General features: G+C 43.7%; 1 protein-coding gene across 3 annotated transcripts in view; it reads right to left on the reverse strand.

The window, feature by feature from the left end:
- The window catches only part of LOC308703378 (polycomb protein SCMH1), a 47,047-nt gene that overhangs the window by 7,312 nt on the left and 19,003 nt on the right, over positions 1–20,732 (reverse strand). For 2 of the 3 annotated variants that reach the window (XM_081386817.1, XM_081386815.1), the window contains 7 exons: positions 18,257–18,549; positions 17,655–17,781; positions 16,346–16,549; positions 9,827–9,988; positions 6,780–6,908; positions 1,462–1,677; positions 766–923 (listed from right to left, as the gene is read on the reverse strand). In XM_081386817.1, coding sequence (XP_081242943.1) covers positions 766–923; positions 1,462–1,677; positions 6,780–6,908; positions 9,827–9,988; positions 16,346–16,549; positions 17,655–17,781; positions 18,257–18,549 — 1,289 coding nt within the window. The remainder of the gene's footprint in view (positions 1–765; positions 924–1,461; positions 1,678–6,779; positions 6,909–9,826; positions 9,989–16,345; positions 16,550–17,654; positions 17,782–18,256; positions 18,550–20,732) is intronic. The other variant, XM_081386816.1, reaches the window with a different exon arrangement.

Consider the following 20,732-nt stretch of genomic DNA (forward strand, 5'->3'; position numbering starts at 1 on the left):
AAGCTCCTTATTATGTAGCCGAATCTGTGCTGGTTTGTATTGGCCGCCTCCAGTTTTCCGTTTGTTTTGCCTCCAGCTAGCGCCGTGACGTAACTGTGACGTCGGCGCAAAAGGGGTCTATAAGCAAAATTACTTTAGATTAGATTTAGAAATAAGAGTGTTGAACTTCCTTCTCCTGTATTGTTCTTTAATCTGCAGAAACTGAAAGGTTTGTTTGAGCGGCGCCCTCTACTGTACAGGAGTGAATGTGCATTTCCTTCAGCCTGAGGATTATTCACTTCACTTTTGGTGTGTAAGGGCCTTAACATTTGCCAAAAATTTAATTTTTTTGTGGTTATTAAAAAGCAAGCAAGCCCAAGTGAGAAAAAGTAACGAAAAAGTAACGCAAAAGTAACGTAACGCATTACTTTTTATAAAACGTAACTAAGTAACGCAATATTGTAATGCATTACTTTTAAAAGTAACCTTCCCCAACACTGTTTATAACACACTGCATGAAAGGTAATATTTGAAAAAGCATAACGGGGAACTTTAATTCAAGCATTCTCAGTATTTAAATATAACAAAGTACAAAAAATAAATAAAAATCGAGGTGATTTAGTAGCTCTGTTACTTCGTTTCTCACAGCTGTGAGTCTGTCCAGACGGTGTGTGTGTGTGTGAAGTCTAAACACAGATGATGTTCCCGCTCTCCCTCACACTGGCTGATTTAGAGTCCGATGTAAAAGCGCGTGTGTGTGTGTGTGTGTCTCAGTGATTCACTGACGTGTTTTCTGAAGAGCTCAGCGTGCGGGGCGAGGGCTGCGGGATCCGCGTCACACACGAACTGCATCACTTCCTCTATGGACCAGGACGACGGGCTCCTGCCGGGGGTTCTGGGAAGGTCCCGCTCCACCGCCTCGGGACCCGTGGTCGAGCTCGCTGCTGGAAACACAGGGAACATGCGTTTGATCAGCAGATAATGCAGTTCCTTCAGCCTGGGGTGTGTTTCCCCGAAAGCAGCGCAAGCCAACTATGGGCGCAAGTTCAATATTTATATATACATAAATATATATATTTTAAAATTTATATTTTTTATTTATATAATTATAAATATTTAGGTGTTATGATTTTTCTAATTATCATTTACAATAATAATTTATATAATTTGATTTTTTATCTAATCTGATTTATTTAAATATTTATGATTTTACTAATTATTATAATACAATAATTTCTATTTATTTATATAATTAGAATTATTTACATTTTTATGGTTTAACCAATTATATACAATATGTATGTTTTTTATATATATATATATATATATATAATATTAGGATTCTTTACATTTTGATGACACATGATTTCATTAATTATTTGCTATTCATCAACTCACAAACCATACTTTAGGAAACCCTGGATCAGAAGATTCAAAACAAATGAATGAGTGAGTCTGACAGCTTCACACAGAAACGCTCACCCTCCACGCGCCTGTGTGTGTGTGTGTGAGGAGGGGGGTTGGAGGCCTGTCGCCGTAGAGGGGGCCTGTTGCCATGGTAATACGGGCTGCTGGGTGCTGATTGGTATTCGGAGGTGCTTCTCAGGGTTTGTGGGCGGGGCGTCATGGAGTTGGAGGCGGAGTCCATGAAGCGCTGCTCCTTCAGTAACCCGTTCTCCTCTGGAGGATGAGTCTCGGCTGCACACACACACACACACACACACACACACGCGCGCACCGCACGCACAAACACACACACATTTTCCTCATAAATCAATAGAAATTAAAAACAGAGCTATCACCAAATTAAAATTGCAATCAATCAACTGTATGCAGTGTTGATGGTGATTAATCTTGATTTTGAATTTGCCGCCTTTCGAAGGTTTTAGAGAGAGCAGAGTTCAGTAAGTTTATCATGTGATGGATCTGTAATAATCTATATTATTATTGTTTGGAGGACTGGAAGGACGAGAGAAAGGGTGAGAGATGTTAAAGTACTGAATACCTTGAAACACTCAACACCCCCAAAGGACATATAATTCAAATTATAAGTTCTTTCTTTTCTTTACCTTTTTGTTTTTCTTCATGTCTATGTGTATTTTGTAAAATTTCTGTATGTATTCCAGCAATTTATTTATTTTTATTTATTTGTTGTTTCTGTGTGTGTGAAGCGCTGTACCTTCTGAGGGGTGTGTGTCTGTGTGGTGTGTGTGTGTGAAGCGCTGTACCTTCTGAGGGGTGTGTGTCTGTGTGGTGTGTGTGTGTGAAGCGCTGTACCTTCCGAGGGGTGTGTGTCTGTGTGGTGTGTGTGTGAAGCGCTGTACCTTCTGAGGGGTGTGTGTCTGTGTGGTGTGTGTGTGAAGCGCTGTACCTTCTGAGGGGTGTGTGTCTGTGTGGTGTGTGTGTGTGAAGCGCTGTACCTTCCGAGGGGTGTGTGTCTGTGTGGTGTGTGTGTGAAGCGCTGTACCTTCTGAGGGGTGTGTGTCTGTGTGGTGTGTGTGTGAAGCGCTGTACCTTCTGAGGGGTGTGTGTCTGTGTGGTGTGTGTGTGAAGCGCTGTACCTTCTGAGGGGTGTGTGTCTGTGTGGTGTGTGTGTGAAGCGCTGTACCTTCTGAGGGGTGTGTGTCTGTGTGGTGTGTGTGTGTGAAGCGCTGTACCTTCCGAGGGGTGTGTGTCTGTGTGGTGTGTGTGTGAAGCGCTGTACCTTCTGAGGGGTGTGTGTCTGTGTGGTGTGTGTGTGAAGCGCTGTACCTTCTGAGGGGTGTGTGTCTGTGTGGTGTGTGTGTGAAGCGCTGTACCTTCTGAGGGGTGTGTGTCTGTGTGGTGTGTGTGTGAAGCGCTGTACCTTCTGAGGGGTGTGTGTCTGTGTGGTGTGTGTGTGAAGCGCTGTACCTTCTGAGGGGTGTGTGTCTGTGTGGTGTGTGTGTGAAGCGCTGTACCTTCTGAGGGGTGTGTGTCTGTGTGGTGTGTGTGTGAAGCGCTGTACCTTCCGAGGGGTGTGTGTCTGTGTGGTGTGTGTGTGAAGCGCTGTACCTTCTGAGGGGTGTGTGTCTGTGTGGTGTGTGTGTGTGAAGCGCTGTACCTTCTGAGGGGTGTGTGTCTGTGTGGTGTGTGTGTGAAGCGCTGTACCTTCTGAGGGGTGTGTGTCTGTGTGGTGTGTGTGTGAAGCGCTGTACCTTCTGAGGGGTGTGTGTCTGTGTGGTGTGTGTGTGTGAAGCGCTGTACCTTCCGAGGGGTGTGTGTCTGTGTGGTGTGTGTGTGAAGCGCTGTACCTTCTGAGGGGTGTGTGTCTGTGTGGTGTGTGTGTGAAGCGCTGTACCTTCCGAGGGGTGTGTGTCTGTGTGGTGTGTGTGTGAAGCGCTGTACCTTCTGAGGGGTGTGTGTCTGTGTGGTGTGTGTGTGTGAAGCGCTGTACCTTCTGAGGGGTGTGTGTCTGTGTGGTGTGTGTGTGAAGCGCTGTACCTTCTGAGGGGTGTGTGTCTGTGTGGTGTGTGTGTGAAGCGCTGTACCTTCTGAGGGGTGTGTGTCTGTGTGGTGTGTGTGTGTGAAGCGCTGTACCTTCCGAGGGGTGTGTGTCTGTGTGGTGTGTGTGTGAAGCGCTGTACCTTCTGAGGGGTGTGTGTCTGTGTGGTGTGTGTGTGAAGCGCTGTACCTTCCGAGGGGTGTGTGTCTGTGTGGTGTGTGTGTGAAGCGCTGTACCTTCTGAGGGGTGTGTGTCTGTGTGGTGTGTGTGTGTGAAGCGCTGTACCTTCTGAGGGGTGTGTGTCTGTGTGGTGTGTGTGTGAAGCGCTGTACCTTCTGAGGGGTGTGTGTCTGTGTGGTGTGTGTGTGTGAAGCGCTGTACCTTCTGAGGGGTGTGTGTCTGTGTGGTGTGTGTGTGAAGCGCTGTACCTTCTGAGGGGTGTGTGTCTGTGTGGTGTGTGTGTGAAGCGCTGTACCTTCTGAGGGGTGTGTGTCTGTGTGGTGTGTGTGTGAAGCGCTGTACCTTCCGAGGGGTGTGTGTCTGTGTGGTGTGTGTGTGTGAAGCGCTGTACCTTCTGAGGGGTGTGTGTCTGTGTGGTGTGTGTGTGAAGCGCTGTACCTTCTGAGGGGTGTGTGTCTGTGTGGTGTGTGTGTGAAGCGCTGTACCTTCTGAGGGGTGTGTGTCTGTGTGGTGTGTGTGTGTGAAGCGCTGTACCTTCCGAGGGGTGTGTGTCTGTGTGGTGTGTGTGTGAAGCGCTGTACCTTCTGAGGGGTGTGTGTCTGTGTGGTGTGTGTGTGAAGCGCTGTACCTTCCGAGGGGTGTGTGTCTGTGTGGTGTGTGTGTGAAGCGCTGTACCTTCTGAGGGGTGTGTGTCTGTGTGGTGTGTGTGTGTGAAGCGCTGTACCTTCTGAGGGGTGTGTGTCTGTGTGGTGTGTGTGTGAAGCGCTGTACCTTCTGAGGGGTGTGTGTCTGTGTGGTGTGTGTGTGAAGCGCTGTACCTTCTGAGGGGTGTGTGTCTGTGTGGTGTGTGTGTGAAGCGCTGTACCTTCTGAGGGGTGTGTGTCTGTGTGGTGTGTGTGTGAAGCGCTGTACCTTCTGAGGGGTGTGTGTCTGTGTGGTGTGTGTGTGAAGCGCTGTACCTTCCGAGGGGTGTGTGTCTGTGTGGTGTGTGTGTGAAGCGCTGTACCTTCTGAGGGGTGTGTGTCTGTGTGGTGTGTGTGTGAAGCGCTGTACCTTCTGAGGGGTGTGTGTCTGTGTGGTGTGTGTGTGTGAAGCGCTGTACCTTCCGAGGGGTGTGTGTCTGTGTGGTGTGTGTGTGAAGCGCTGTACCTTCTGAGGGGTGTGTGTCTGTGTGGTGTGTGTGTGAAGCGCTGTACCTTCCGAGGGGTGTGTGTCTGTGTGGTGTGTGTGTGAAGCGCTGTACCTTCTGAGGGGTGTGTGTCTGTGTGGTGTGTGTGTGTGAAGCGCTGTACCTTCTGAGGGGTGTGTGTCTGTGTGGTGTGTGTGTGAAGCGCTGTACCTTCTGAGGGGTGTGTGTCTGTGTGGTGTGTGTGTGAAGCGCTGTACCTTCTGAGGGGTGTGTGTCTGTGTGGTGTGTGTGTGTGAAGCGCTGTACCTTCCGAGGGGTGTGTGTCTGTGTGGTGTGTGTGTGAAGCGCTGTACCTTCTGAGGGGTGTGTGTCTGTGTGGTGTGTGTGTGAAGCGCTGTACCTTCCGAGGGGTGTGTGTCTGTGTGGTGTGTGTGTGAAGCGCTGTACCTTCTGAGGGGTGTGTGTCTGTGTGGTGTGTGTGTGTGAAGCGCTGTACCTTCTGAGGGGTGTGTGTCTGTGTGGTGTGTGTGTGAAGCGCTGTACCTTCTGAGGGGTGTGTGTCTGTGTGGTGTGTGTGTGTGAAGCGCTGTACCTTCTGAGGGGTGTGTGTCTGTGTGGTGTGTGTGTGAAGCGCTGTACCTTCTGAGGGGTGTGTGTCTGTGTGGTGTGTGTGTGAAGCGCTGTACCTTCTGAGGGGTGTGTGTCTGTGTGGTGTGTGTGTGAAGCGCTGTACCTTCTGAGGGGTGTGTGTCTGTGTGGTGTGTGTGTGAAGCGCTGTACCTTCTGAGGGGTGTGTGTCTGTGTGGTGTGTGTGTGTGAAGCGCTGTACCTTCCGAGGGGTGTGTGTCTGTGTGGTGTGTGTGTGTGAAGCGCTGTACCTTCCGAGGGGTGTGTGTCTGTGTGGTGTGTGTGTGTGAAGCGCTGTACCTTCTGAGGGGTGTGTGTCTGTGTGGTGTGTGTGTGTGAAGCGCTGTACCTTCCGAGGGGTGTGTGTCTGTGTGGTGTGTGTGTGTGAAGCGCTGTACCTTCCGAGGGGTGTGTGTCTGTGTGGTGTGTGTGTGTGAAGCGCTGTACCTTCCGAGGGGTGTGTGTCTGTGTGGTGTGTGTGTGTGAAGCGCTGTACCTTCTGAGGGGTGTGTGTCTGTGTGGTGTGTGTGTGTGAAGCGCTGTACCTTCCGAGGGGTGTGTGTCTGTGTGGTGTGTGTGTGAAGCGCTGTACCTTCTGAGGGGTGTGTGTCTGTGTGGTGTGTGTGTGAAGCGCTGTACCTTCTGAGGGGTGTGTGTCTGTGTGGTGTGTGTGTGTGAAGCGCTGTACCTTCTGAGGGGTGTGTGTCTGTGTGGTGTGTGTGTGTGAAGCGCTGTACCTTCCGAGGGGTGTGTGTCTGTGTGGTGTGTGTGTGAAGCGCTGTACCTTCTAAGGGGTGTGTGTCTGTGTGGTGTGTGTGTGTGAAGCGCTGTACCTTCTGAGGGGTGTGTGTCTGTGTGGTGTGTGTGTGAAGCGCTGTACCTTCTGAGGGGTGTGTGTCTGTGTGGTGTGTGTGTGTGAAGCGCTGTACCTTCTGAGGGGTGTGTGTCTGTGTGGTGTGTGTGTGAAGCGCTGTACCTTCTGAGGGGTGTGTGTCTGTGTGGTGTGTGTGTGTGAAGCGCTGTACCTTCCGAGGGGTGTGTGTCTGTGTGGTGTGTGTGTGAAGCGCTGTACCTTCTGAGGGGTGTGTGTCTGTGTGGTGTGTGTGTGAAGCGCTGTACCTTCCGAGGGGTGTGTGTCTGTGTGGTGTGTGTGTGAAGCGCTGTACCTTCTGAGGGGTGTGTGTCTGTGTGGTGTGTGTGTGAAGCGCTGTACCTTCTGAGGGGTGTGTGTCTGTGTGGTGTGTGTGTGAAGCGCTGTACCTTCTGAGGGGTGTGTGTCTGTGTGGTGTGTGTGTGAAGCGCTGTACCTTCTGAGGGGTGTGTGTCTGTGTGGTGTGTGTGTGAAGCGCTGTACCTTCTGAGGGGTGTGTGTCTGTGTGGTGTGTGTGTGAAGCGCTGTACCTTCTGAGGGGTGTGTGTCTGTGTGAAGGAGTTTCGGGGAGAGAGGAGCGCAGTACGGTGGAGACTCTCTGGAGATCCTCTTCACTGCCCTGATCAGAGACGGCCCGTCCGACAGCAGCTCCTCCTTCACTGCACACACACACACACACACACACACACACACACACACACACACAACATCACAACTCAGCACTGCGTACACACACACACACAACATCGCAACTCAGAGCTTCACACACACACACAAAACATGACCATTTAAATGACCATTTAACTACACACACACACACAACAATCACAACTCAGAGGTGCACACACACATCACAACTCAGCACTGCGCACACACACACACACACACACACACACACACACACACAACATCACAACTCAGAGCTGCACACACACACAACACAACCATATAACTGAACGCAAACACAACACAAGCATTTAACTGCACACACACACCCAACATGACCATTCAGCACTGCGTCGAAACCAAGAAAAAGGGTTTTGAAGCGGCATTTTAGTATTGTATGCCATTATAATATTTATTAATATTTTAAATGAGCTTTTATTTGATATTTTTTAGTTTTCATTTACGTTAGTAATTTTGATATGTGCTTTTATTTATTTTTATTTTTATTTTATTTTATTTATAAAAATTTTAGTTAGTATATTTTATATATCATTATATTATTTATTAATATTTAAACATTTTCATTTTTCTTTTTAATTTTTATCATTTTGTTGTGCTTTTGTGATTTTTATTAGTTTTTAGTATCATTTATATACCTTTATAGTATTTATTCATATTTTTAATTAGTTTATTCTATGTGCTTTTATGATTTTTATTAGTTTTTAGTATTATTCATATACTATTCCAATATTTGTTATTTTAAATAAGCTTTTAAATTGTATATTTTCACTTTTAATTTTAGTAACTTTGTTACATGCTTGTCATTATTATTCGCCGTTTAATATCTGATACATTTCTAATATTTTTTCCATCCAAAAAACATATTTATATTTTATTAAAAAAAATCCAAAAAAATTATTTTAGTAGTTTTGGTTTCAGTTAACAATGACAACAACACTGATTGTCACAGATGCTCTTTTCTATATAATAAAAGAATTTTAGGCCCCAAAACACCCTGTAAAAGTCTGAAATCACACAATAGCTCTGTGATGAACCGTCGCACTGAAAACCCTGCCATCAGCTCGACGAACGCATCACAATCCACACTGACTGAAAAGAGCAGCTCGCACATTCTTCCTAACATCTCCTTTTGTATTTGATGGAAGGCTTTAAATCAAACTGGTTTGGAGCAACTTGAGAGTGAGTAAATGAAGAATATATTTGGGAAAATGATTCCTTTAAAGGTGCAGTCTGTGAGAAGGACAGCTAGTGGTAGAGATGGGTACTGCAGTCCACATTCAAAATATATGAGATCGTTGTTTCTCCGCCTCCTGCTCCTCACACCGTGTGGTAACTACAGGTGACGCGCGATAAAAGGTTATTTTCCATGTTAATCAGAGCGTTTGTCCTAACCAACCGCGGCGGTGACATGCAACGATTCTATTTTTGAAACGGTTTCTATTTTTCTGCGAACAACAAACACAAAGTGTGGCGATGATAATCTCAGGGACTGTTTATGTGCTTTATTTAATGTTAAAAGCGTGTCATGTGACTTTGAATATCATTTAGTGCTCCAGCTTTGTAGCTGTAAAAGCAACAATGGATAATTCACCTCAGATCTTGAAATTAAACAAATGGAAACAAGAACGTTCAAACTGTGAACAAACAAGTGTATTCTTTGACAAAGATTGTTTTAGTAACTCAGTAGCCTGTGTATTTGAATAATGTTTAAATGGTGTAATATTTGTGAATTTGATTATGTAGCTGCTTATCCATTTTCTTGCGAGTGCCGTCAAGATTACTCTCTGGTGCTGCGAGACTCCGCCCATACACTGTTCTGATTGGCTGACTCCTCCCACACACTCTTCTGATTGGCTGACTCCTCCCACACACTGTTCTGATTGGCTGACTCCGCCCACACACTGTTCTGATTGGCTGTGGGTTTTGATTTATTTTGACGCATATCGCAGTCGTGTTGCATCTAGTGTGGACAGACAAATTATTTGTCGCTGGAATCTTACCGCATCGCGTCTGGTTTCAGGGTTTCTGTAGGTATCTTCAATTTAAATTTAATGCTTTTTAATGCCTTTTAAATGCCTTTTTTTTTTATGCCATACACGACCCATGACTAACCACGGATATTTTATATATACTTTTTCCATCGATTTGTGGCTGTCAGACTGCATATGAGATTTTACGGCGTTGATTCCCATTGTTGCTACCCAACTTAACTACCTTTTTACAAACGCTGCAAAATCCTTCTTTATTTTGACCACCAACGGGCTGGACTAAACTGTTTGTCTTCCTTGCACTTTCCCATTTTTCTGGTCTAGTTTTATTCCTATTGTTCCTGCTAATGTCCGCGTCATCTCCGCAACACAGCAATTTTGCCCAGGCCGGAGGCAATCACCAAACTGGTTCCTCGTGTTTTTATCACACTAACGTACATATTTTTCGACAGCAAATAAAAATGATTAATTATGAAGGCTATATTCAAATAAATTGATAATATAAAATTTTCTTCAAAACGATTTTAATGCCTGTAGGATTACAATTTAATGCTTTTTAATGCCATTTAAGGCCTTAATTATCGCAAAATCCATTTAATGACTTTTAATGCTTTTTAATGCCCCGCGGAAACCCTGTGGTTTGGACACGGTGTCAGACTCGACGCTCACACGGGTTGCCAGTTTGAGACACACAACAGGAACGAGCGCAATTGACAGTGAAAATTGGCAAACTGGCAACGTGCAGTATCACAGACCAAAACAAAGCCAGACTTTCCAACACGGAAACGCACATTTCAAAGTAAAATAACAGGCTGAAAAAGTGAAACGGTTACATAGAGCACCTTTAACTGGAGTGACAGATCATATCCTCAGACATCAGGATGTAGAGGTCGTAAACGCACCTGATTTAGCGCGCTCATAGTTGTTGTGTGGACTGAACGGTTGACTGCTGAACAGATTATCACACTGCAGGTGTCGACACACCAGTTCCAGGAAGCGTAACACACACCCGGCGCTGGACGCTGACGGCAGCTTCACCAACCGCGTCCCACCATCTGTTCGGACTAGACACACACACACACACACACACACACACAACAGTACGTCTTTAATGGGAGTGCTTGAAAAATCAGCAGGTTTCTTGTTAGAGGAGCAATTATGCTTTATTACATGTTCATCTCTCTTTAGTAGAGCTGGATATTGTTCAAAAACTTTTCGATACTGATACCTTGACTTTGATACCGTTACCTGAACGATACTTTTTTCAATACCAATTTTATAACCAGATAATGTTATAGCAGAGGCTGTAACATTAATGTGAAGAGGGGAAAAAACAAGAAAGCTAAATAGTTAATGCAGCCGACCTTAAGGATAAGCACACTTTACATAACCTAGTTCAAGAGTAGGGCTGTCACTTTACGTTCGAAAATCGATTGCACAATCGATCGGACAAACCAACGCAAGTTTCGATAACGAAAATAGAGAATCGATTTTAACGGTCTTTTCTCGGAGCGCGTCCAGCTCATCACGATACGCCCGCAGCGAACGCGCGTAACACAGCAACTACAGGTTCTGACAAACACGCATAACAGCAAAGCATAATGTGTCTCTTTTTACAACAAAACTGTGAATTCTGCCGGTATGCAGACAGTCTTCGCATACAGAGACAGATTCGGGCTACAATCGCCTACTTAGGCGAAATTTGTTTGACGTTTCTAATAGTAAACACAGCCATATTGAAGACTGCAGTAATGTTTTTCATTGATGTTATGGCAGTCCGAAAACGAAATTTGGATTTATTGTTTTTCGAGAATGTTGTACTCCTGTTTGTTATTGTGCACGAAACTTCACGCCAATAAATCATCAGGAAAATTTGCAGACTTGTGCGCGTCTCCAGCGCCCTCTTTACGTTCGTCCTAATGCCTGTTAGTTGTCCGTGGATTTGACCATATTTGGCGTTTAAAATAGAAACGTCTTTAGACATGGAAAATAGATTTTACAATCGATTCAATGAACACTTATGTCTCAAAAATCGAACAGGATTTTTTCACAAAAGTGACAGCCCTATTCAAGAGTTATGTGTAATTACCTGAAATCATGAAAATTGTTCAATTTAACAACAATTTATTATCAGTTTAATTAAAAATTCAAATTCCATTTTATTTTTTACGCAGTTCTTTGATTTCCGTTTTATTTTGTCTATATTTTATTTTATCTTTGATATCTTTAACATATCTAAATTGAATTCATAAAAACAACTTAATTTATTAATTTAATAATAAGGGCCTATAAATTATTATTATTATTTATTTTTTTATTCTTTGTTGTGTATTTTTTCTGGTAATAAAATAAAGGCATAAAACAATTTATCTTTTAACTTAAATGAAAATTAAACAAGCTCTTTAATTTTTTGGCAAACAAGTGCTACACAACAGAGGTTTACTGTTAAAATTATACCATGGAATTATTATTATTAGTAGTAGTAGTATTACATTATACTGTACAAGAGTAATATATTTCTATCGCAGTTTCTTTAAGTTAACCCTTTATAGGGCACTCATTGAAATACTTGGAAATTCAAAATTTCAACCCTGGAGTGTTATTGGAGGTTATTAAAAGACTTTTAAACTTTTGTGACTTTAAAAAAAAAAATCATTTTTATGTTGAAAATCAAGGTCAATGAAGTTACCATATATGGTTCCTCGCCAGTCTATGGTCATTTTTTTTCCAAAAAGCATATACATTTAAAATATCAGAAACATATATAAAATATAAATAAATACATGAAACCTATATAAATTTCATGGAATTTTTATTTAGGAACATTTTTTTCTTTTATTTAGGAACTTTTTTTTTTCATGTGTCATAACGTGTCCATTTACTTAGGCAACGGCTTCATGGTACTTGATGAAGCAGTTGCGTTCAGCATTGAGGCACAGGTGGACCTTACAGACCCTGCAGACCACATTTGACCTCAAAATGTTCCCCTTCCTGCTACAGTACTTGCAGGTCTGGCGGTTGGTGTAGACAGGGGCATGGAACAGGGACATGTCAAACCGCAAAGAAGCATCTGGGGTGTGGCTGCGGTGTCCCCGGATAGGCATGGCGGCATCAACAGAGGTGCTGGGTGCACATGGAAATGATGAGCTCCTTCGGGGGCGAGACGTAACTGGCCTCTGGCTGCTGCAACTCCTAAACACCTGGATCCGGAAGTTCTTCAACGACAGGCCCTCCACAGCAAGAGCCTTGATGTCCCGCCTGTACACGATCCTGGCATTCGTGAGGCTGACATCTATTGCATACGCAAACATCCGCATGTACCACCTCTTGGATTTCATGGGGGTGCGGTAGAGGTGGACCAGCATGTCACTCTTGTCAATGCCCCCCATGTTGGCATTGTAGCTCTTGATGACAGCAGGGCACCTTACCGGTTCCTTCTTCTTGGTGTCACTGCAGTACCGGTAGACTGAGGACATGGGCTCCACCCCCATGTCTGTTGACAGCAGAGTGACGACCCTGTTGTCCTTCCACCTAAGGGCTAGGATCCCATCATCACTGGTGACGTAGTCATGCACACCACGAGGGACAGCCTTTTTCTCCATGTCTTTGATGGACTTCAATGGAGGGTTGCCTATTCTGGTGTCCCTGGCTGTCCCAGTGTACCTGCAGTTCTTGTCTTTGAGGTACCGCACTATCTCCAGGCTGGTGAAGAAGTTGTCCGCAAAGATGGCTGTGGTGGTGGAAGAGGACATGGTGCTGGCCAGGACGGAGACTATCTGGCTGGTGACACCCATGGCTTGTTGTTCAGACATCATGGGGACACCGTGGGCCTGCAGTGTAGTTTTGCCCTGGTATAACACCAGGTCATGGATGAAGCCATCCTCAGAAGCCCTGGCAAACAACTTAAATCCCCATTTGTCCGGCTTGCTCTTGATGTATTGCCTCAGGTTACCAGCTGTCTTGCCTTTGTAGGCAACCATAACTTCATCCACAGACTGCTTGGGGGTCTGTGGCTCACTCCTGAAGACAGTAACCAGGAGGTTGAACAGTGGCCGGACTTTGAAGAATCTGTCGATGGTGCCAGGGATCTGGGTGTTGTCATTAAAGTGGACAAGCCTTCTCATCAGCCTGAACCTCTTAGATGACATGAGGTTTGCAACTTGAGGGACCCTGGTCTCCATTGCCCAGTAGTCATCAATGGAGGGCAGCTCAGAAATCCCCATGTAGAGCAAGATGGCCACAAAGCTCCTCATCTCATCTTCAGTGGTGGTGAAGGTGGTGTTAACATCCTTCTGAGTTGCATACAAGTTGGTTTGGTATACGATATGCTTGATGACATGGGGGCTGAAGTACTTACTGAAGTAAGTATACGGAGTCTCAATGAAGTCAGGGGGAACGTGCTGGTACTCAGGCAGGGCTTGGTTATCCAGGTCAACCTTCTTCCAGGTGGTTAGCCTGGATGCTGGCTTCCCCTTCTTTGTGGGGCCCTTGGCTTGTGGTGCTGACTGGTCTTCATCCTCCTCCTCGTCACTGTCGTCATCTTCGTCCTCAAGCTCCTCCACTGCAGTCTGCACACACTTCCTCTTGGCAGAGGGGCCCATGTCACTCCGGCACTCGTGGGTAAGTGGGATGAAGTCGGGGTCTGCCACGTCATCATCTTCCTCATCAGAGCCCTCATCATCACTGATGGCGGGGTCAGCTGGCACAACAGCAGTCACCCTCTTTCCATAAAAGAGCCGAGTAGACAGCTGCAAAAGAAAAGTACGTTTTTGAGTCAATATCAAGCCGACTTTGAGTTATTTGTGAAGGAAAACTGTAACAGTGAAGTGCAAATCTACTGAAAACAAAGAATATTGACATGTAAATTATAAATATATACTAAGAAATGAAAAATAGCACTAAGTACTGGTGGTACCACTTATTTTTGTGAGCAGTAATAAGGCTCACAGTAAAAATAAACACCAATATATGCCATTTAAGTATAATAAAAACTGTTATAAGGCCATAAACTGAACAAAATTACACATAATTCCCTATTTATGGTGTGATCATTTCAATAAATGGTTTATGTTTTGCATTGTATCACTGCATAATGTTATACAAACCTGTGGCAACATCCACAGGTTTGTATTTGTAGGGCAATACACTCATGAGTAGTATTGCCCTACATTATAATGCATTTAAGTGAAAAATAGCACTATAAGCTCTGGTGGTACCACTTATTTTAGCAGTAATGAGGCTCACAGTAAAAATAAACACCAATATATGCCATTTAAGTATAATAAAAACTGTTATAAGGTCATAAAACTGAACAAAATTACACATATTTCCCTATTTATGGCTTGATCATTTCAATAAATGGTTTAAGTTTCGCATTGGATCACTGCATAGTGTTATACAAACCTGTGGCAACATTCAGTGCACTGTTAAATAGTATTGTCCTACGTTATAATGCATTATTAAAAAAAAAATACCACAAGTGTGGTTTGCTAGACGCATCGGGCGTATGTCTATTTATGGACACACTGTAGCTTGCGCTAGTTTTACCTGAACGGGCGTATGATCAAATATGATCACACCATTTTTCATGTCCAACGTTTACTAATTTCTAGACATCCTACACAAACAACATCGATCTCAGCATTTAACACAACTATTCAACCACATAATGTGTGAGTTTCATTAACTTACCATTGTTTGTTTTGCTGGTATTAATTTTTGTGTCTGAGTAGATTGGAGCGCAGATCCGTCTTTCAGAAAATCCGGATGACACTGAAGTCTGTAATGGCGTGGGCGACTCCTGATTGGTCAGATGCCATGGCGTTACTATCGGTGACGTAGACTGACATCCGTTGATTGGCTGGGAGAAATCCATGTGCTTTTACGAGCTCACGGAGAGATATGCAAACGCCATTATGAACGGTCGATTAAGTTACCAAATATGGTTCCTCGCCCGATAAAGGGTTAAACCAGACTTTTATTTTGACCTCCTTCTGTGATGATAGTTTCTCTCAAATGAAATGTTGTCAAAGTGAGAATATTAAACTAATACAAAAGGACTATTAAAATATGAATCCTGCATGTTCTGCGTGTCTCTGTCAGTTCATATCACGGCCATCAAGCCGGCGTAAACTAGTATTTTTCCTTAATGCCTCTTGATTTGGGCACATCATACATGCTGCATGCTTATTGTTTCAGTGACATTGACAAGATTAACCCCTCGGGTATCGAAAATTGGTACCGAACGACATTTTTTGATTCTCGATGGTATCGAGGCAATTCGGTCAGTGCCTAAAAAGAATCGAACTCGATACCCAGCCCTATTCTTCAGTGTGTAATGTTGCTGTTTGAGCACATCCAGTGGGAGTTATTCTCTATATCTGTTAGCCACGTTTCCATTTCCCTTCAAATTGCGCAAATTGAAATTGCGAATTGAAAATTCGCCCAATGGAAAAAAAGTCAATTTCTCAAAAACTCCAATTTATTGCAAAAACGTTTTTTCGCTCACATGAGGTGGTTTATCACTTATCAGGCAATTCGAAAAAGGAATATTTCGCAAAACTGCAATGGAAACCGTTATTTCGCATTTACAGGTCAGCTGACGTTGATGGAGCGGTGTGTTTGGACAGAAGACAAGACCGAGCTCTTCATTAAACTCATAAAACACAAAAGTATCATGGGAATACTGGATTCTAAACAACAAAGAAATGCCAGAATTGATCAAGAGTTTGAAGCAGAAATGAGTGAGAATTACCCAGAAACTCTGCTCCCAGTATAAGAGGATTTCCTTGCCATTAACGCTTGGATACACGCCTACGTCTCCTTCCATTAATAATAATGTCTAGAGCGGAGGCTGGGATATATGTAAACCTACAAACATCCGTCGCCTTGATTGTAGGAATGACTTATCGCGAGAGGGAAAAAAAAGTTTTAGTTGCATAACATCAGTTAATGGAAACGGCGTCATTTCGCAATAGTTTTTTATTGACATTTAGGGGCTGTTTACACGACAACGTTTTCAAATAAAAACGTAAAACTTTTTATGCGTTTTGGCCGTTCGTTTACACGAGCACTGCGTTTTGGTTGCCTGAAAACGGGTTTCAAAGTGCAAGTTTTTGAAAACGGTCTCCGTGTAAACAGCAAAAACGCATGCGTATTACGTGTTCAGTTTATAGTGTTTCATCGCCATCTACTGGCCTGGCAGCAGAATACAGGGTTTTTAGTCGTTTTCGCGGATCCGTGAGAACGGGGATTGTTTTGACAATGGTGTCGTCTGTACGCGGAAAACTCAAAGGAAAAACTTCTCAGTTTTAAGCATGTCGTGTTAAACGTACCCTAAGAAAATATCGCAAAAGTTCTGCGCAAATCTGTAATGGAAACGCGGCTAGTGTCACTGTTTCTGAACTCTGAAGACTGTGTACCTCTGACCACCTCTCCTCCGCCCCCTTGGCTCTGAAGGCATCCCAGAAGCACTTTGGGCTGGTACGCACAATCCAGACAGGCCTGAACCGTCTTCTGCAGAACCAGATTCACCGCCTCGGGTCCGAAGTGATCCGGCAGTCTCTGAACCTGCTTACGGTCCAGATGCGGCCCGCAGTTCCCGTGCTTCTTCACGTACACACACACTGATGGACACAGACAGGACATGCGTGTGTAAACACTACTGTACTGAAACATTCAGATCTACTGCGTTAAAGTTTTATTAACCTCACCATCCACATGGTTGACACCATATGGTTAGTCTGGTTAAAACTAGGGGTGTAACAATATATATCGTATCGCAATACAAAAAAGCATCAATGTGTATCGTGGATGGTGACAATATGTATCCAAAAAAAATTTTTTTTTTGAGTTTTAGTGTCAGTCCTACATTAAACTACTATCTATGATGTTGAATATAATGTATAATAATGCAATGGGGGAATATTTGTGGGTCCTGATAATGCAAAATGTCTTATGCTACCAGAAAAAAGTGGCCTATATTATTTTAAATATATCTAGTCAGTGTCAGAGTGCAAGCATATTCGTCTAAAATAAATCTGTATTTTCAGCTTCAGAATCATGAATATTGTTATTCTGGTGTCTCTATTGTCCTGTGCTTTGGGTTTCCAGCACCAAATCCAAGCCTATTCATTTACACACACAATGTAAAACCAAATTTAGCATTTTAATCAACAGTACATTTTTTGTAAAATTGTTATCATATGTTTTAGAGTATTGCAATAATATCGTATTATTAATTTCAATAATGATTATTAATATCAATAATATCGAGTTCAGTATCGCGATATGTATCGAATCGTGACATGACAGTATCGTTACACCCCTAGTTAATACAAATTTTTATTATGATTATGCGAGATGATTTTCATAGTGATTATTTTGGTTAGAAAGTCTCAATCACATTATGCCATTACTATATAGTCAAAATAAACTCATTGCCGTTATACACTACTGCCACACTATTAGATTTATTTGGTTATGTAGTCTGATTACGGCATGATTACTCTTAAATTATTGTGGCTATGTAAGTTGATTATTATAGATATGTAGTCTGATTACTTTAGTTACATAGTCTATTCAGTATAATCCGATCATCCTGGCTATGTAGTATAATTATTGTGGTTATATAGTTTGATTATTGTGGATATGTAATCTAAATATACAGATCAGACGTTAGATGTTCCTCTGTGTGCCAGCATACGGGATATTAGAAGTTGTATTTGATACCAGTAGACACCACAGATGACGGGGATCCCAGAGAAGAGAGTCCATCGCTGGGCATGCGAGTCATGGGAACTCTGGAGTCTGAGCTGGCTGAGATAGACATGGAGCTCTGAAGGAGTCTGGACTTCCTCTGAGAAACAGAAACACACGATAAACTTCAGTATTTCACTCAATGACACCCTCCACAACATAGGGGTGCAATGGATCGCAGGTGATCAGTTGCCCCACGGTTCGGCACGCATGTGATTCGCGGATTAACTGCTAAATTTAACCATCATAGAGTGAAAGTTAATAATTTGGACGTGTTTTGTCTTGCCAATTTACACATTCAAAAATTAAAACGTGGAAAAAGAGGCGAAAATAGAGGCGCGTTTCAGATAGCGCTCAAACACGGAATTGTTTCCTTTCTCGTGTTTCCTTGCCCTTGAATGGACATACAAACACAAAATGATGTCTAAATACACGGCTCGGCCAGTATTCTCTCGGTTCTGTCAGTGTAAAATTGATCCGAACCGTGAATTTTGTGATCCGTTGCACCACTACCACGACATTATCTCACACAAAAGTCCTTTTCGTAAATACACACAGAACACGTTTAATGCTACCTTGCTGCCTGGTTTTGGTCCCCTCTTCTTGTACGGGCGTAGGGGATGCTGGGAGATGGGTGTGGTTTGGGGCGTGGCAGCTCCTGGGTCTTCTGTGTCCTGGGCCGAGGTGGAGGCGGCCAGAGCTTTCAGAAGCGCGATGGTCTCGCTCTTGGGCCGCCGGCCCCTGATGCCCTTCCTCACGGGGAGTTGAGGAAGAGGAGTCGGCAGCCGGTACGGAGACGGCATGGTGCGCCGGGGCGGTTTGGGGTTTGAGGACGAGGAAGGTGTGGGAGCCGGTTTAGGAACGGTGACTGCAAAAATGAAAAAAAGCAAAATGAAAATAATAAGAATAAAAGTGACATTAGACCAAAGTTATTAACAAAAACTATGGATTTCCACAACGAATTTCCATAAAGTTTAAAGTAGACTATTTTATGCGCAGTTTGTCAGTGCAGCGGCTGATCGGTAGTAAATGCTCCATCTAAACACCAGAGGGCGTCACACACACACACACACCTATCTGAACACCAGAGGGCGTCACACACACATCATTCCAGGAAATCCCTATTGCTGTAGCCGAATAAACAGAAGATCGAAACGCTTTGATTGATTAAACATGACTAATAAACAAACGACTGCCTTATTCTGTGTAAGAAGCACATCATCTTACAGAAGGATGAGCTCAGCTGTCGGTATGAAGTGAGTTTGGAGTAAAAGCATGTTATTAAATGTTGTCTTTTGTTGGACAAGAGGTTCATAAATGCTTCAGCTCTGACTGTTTCATGAATCTCTCAATGTAATGCAGTTTTACAACAAGGCTATTATTGGATGTTGATGTTTCATTGTGTATTACTACGAAACAGGGCTGATGCAACAAATTTTGACTGCATGAGGGTATTAATGACAGAATTTTCATTTTTGGTTGAACTATCCCTTCAAGTATGACCGTTCGTTTAAACAGCACAAAAACAGGAGCCCTATTTTGTAGCTTATTCATGGAAAGTGCTGTTAACATTCAGAAGTGATGACCTCACCAAACACACACATTTACATCTGGACACATACAGTCCTTTAACACACATACATTAAAGCCCTTAAGCATGGCTGTGGATACGAGTGTGTGTTTACCGTAAATATCTCCAGTGTAACTAAATTAGAGGGTGTGCGGGAGGAACAAGCCCTTAAAGAGTTCGCCAGAGATCTGACACACTCGTACTGAAGCATATGGCAGCGATCACACCGACGGGCTTGAGTTTCAACATGACACACTGCCCTACAGTACAGCACAGCTAATATACAGACACATCCACACTGAGCCAGAATCCTATGGTTGTAATCAAAATTATTTAACCCCCATTGCAAATCAGGTTTATTGGTAAAATTGACAGACTTTCAGCTGTTTGCAATGAACAAAATCAAACAAAATTCATTGAAATAGCTCAACACAAATGTTTCAAGTGTTTTCCCCAAATTCAACTGGAATTGCAACTTTTAATGTCTTCTGGAGACTCAAAATGATTCAACCCCTTCATGGCAAGCATCTTTAGTACTTATTAGAACAGCCTCTTGCTGTTCTGACCTGCTGCAAACGAGATGTTTAACCAGACACCAGCTTCTGGCAGCGTTTCTGAGGAATCTGAGCCAGTTCCTCATGAGCAATGGCCTCCAGTTCAGTGATATTCCTGGGTTTGCGCCTTCTTCAAATCCCACCAGGGTTTTTCTATGGGGTTCAGGTCAGGTGACGGTGATGCCACTGTAGACTCTTCCAGGACTTCTTCTGCAACCAAGCCTTGGTGGAAACTGAGGTATGCTTGGGATCATTGTCCTGTTGGAAGGTCCAAGCTTCAGCTTCCTCACTGACGGCATGACGTATTCTCCTAGGATTTCCTGACACTTCAATGAATCCATCTTGTCTTCCACACGCTGCAGGTTTCCAGTGCCAGAGGATGTAAATCAGCCGCAGAGCATCATCAAGCCCTACCATGCTGAACTGTAGACAGAGTCTTTACAGCATATGCTCCATTCTTCTTCCTCCTGACATACCGCTGATCCACAGGGCCAAAAAGTTCCAGTTTTGTTTCATCACTCCACAAAACAGAATCCCAAAACTTCATGATTTTGAGCACTTTACTTGTGCTTTTGGGCCAGTAGCGGTGTACGTCTTGAAGTTCTGGCATGCATTTAGTATGTGCCTTACTGTTCAAGCTGAAACCTCAGTGCCTGTTGCCACTAAGTCTTGCTGCATGTCTTTTGCAGTAACTTGAGGGTTTTCCTGATCATGCTTTCTCAGAAATCTGATCGCAGCCGTTGATAGCTTCCTTTATAATGCCCCGTCCATGTAGTGTAACCACTGTTTCTTTAACACTGAACTTGCAAACTATGCTTCCAACTGTGTCTCTAGAAACATTTAGTGCCATCACAATCTTTTTTAATCCTGTTCCTTGCTTGTGAAGGGCGATGAAATCTTCTCTTAACTTTTTGGACCATTCTTTTG

This window comes from Scardinius erythrophthalmus (assembly GCF_964197995.2).
Source record: "Scardinius erythrophthalmus genome assembly, chromosome: 15".
Taxonomy (NCBI): domain Eukaryota; kingdom Metazoa; phylum Chordata; class Actinopteri; order Cypriniformes; family Leuciscidae; genus Scardinius; species Scardinius erythrophthalmus.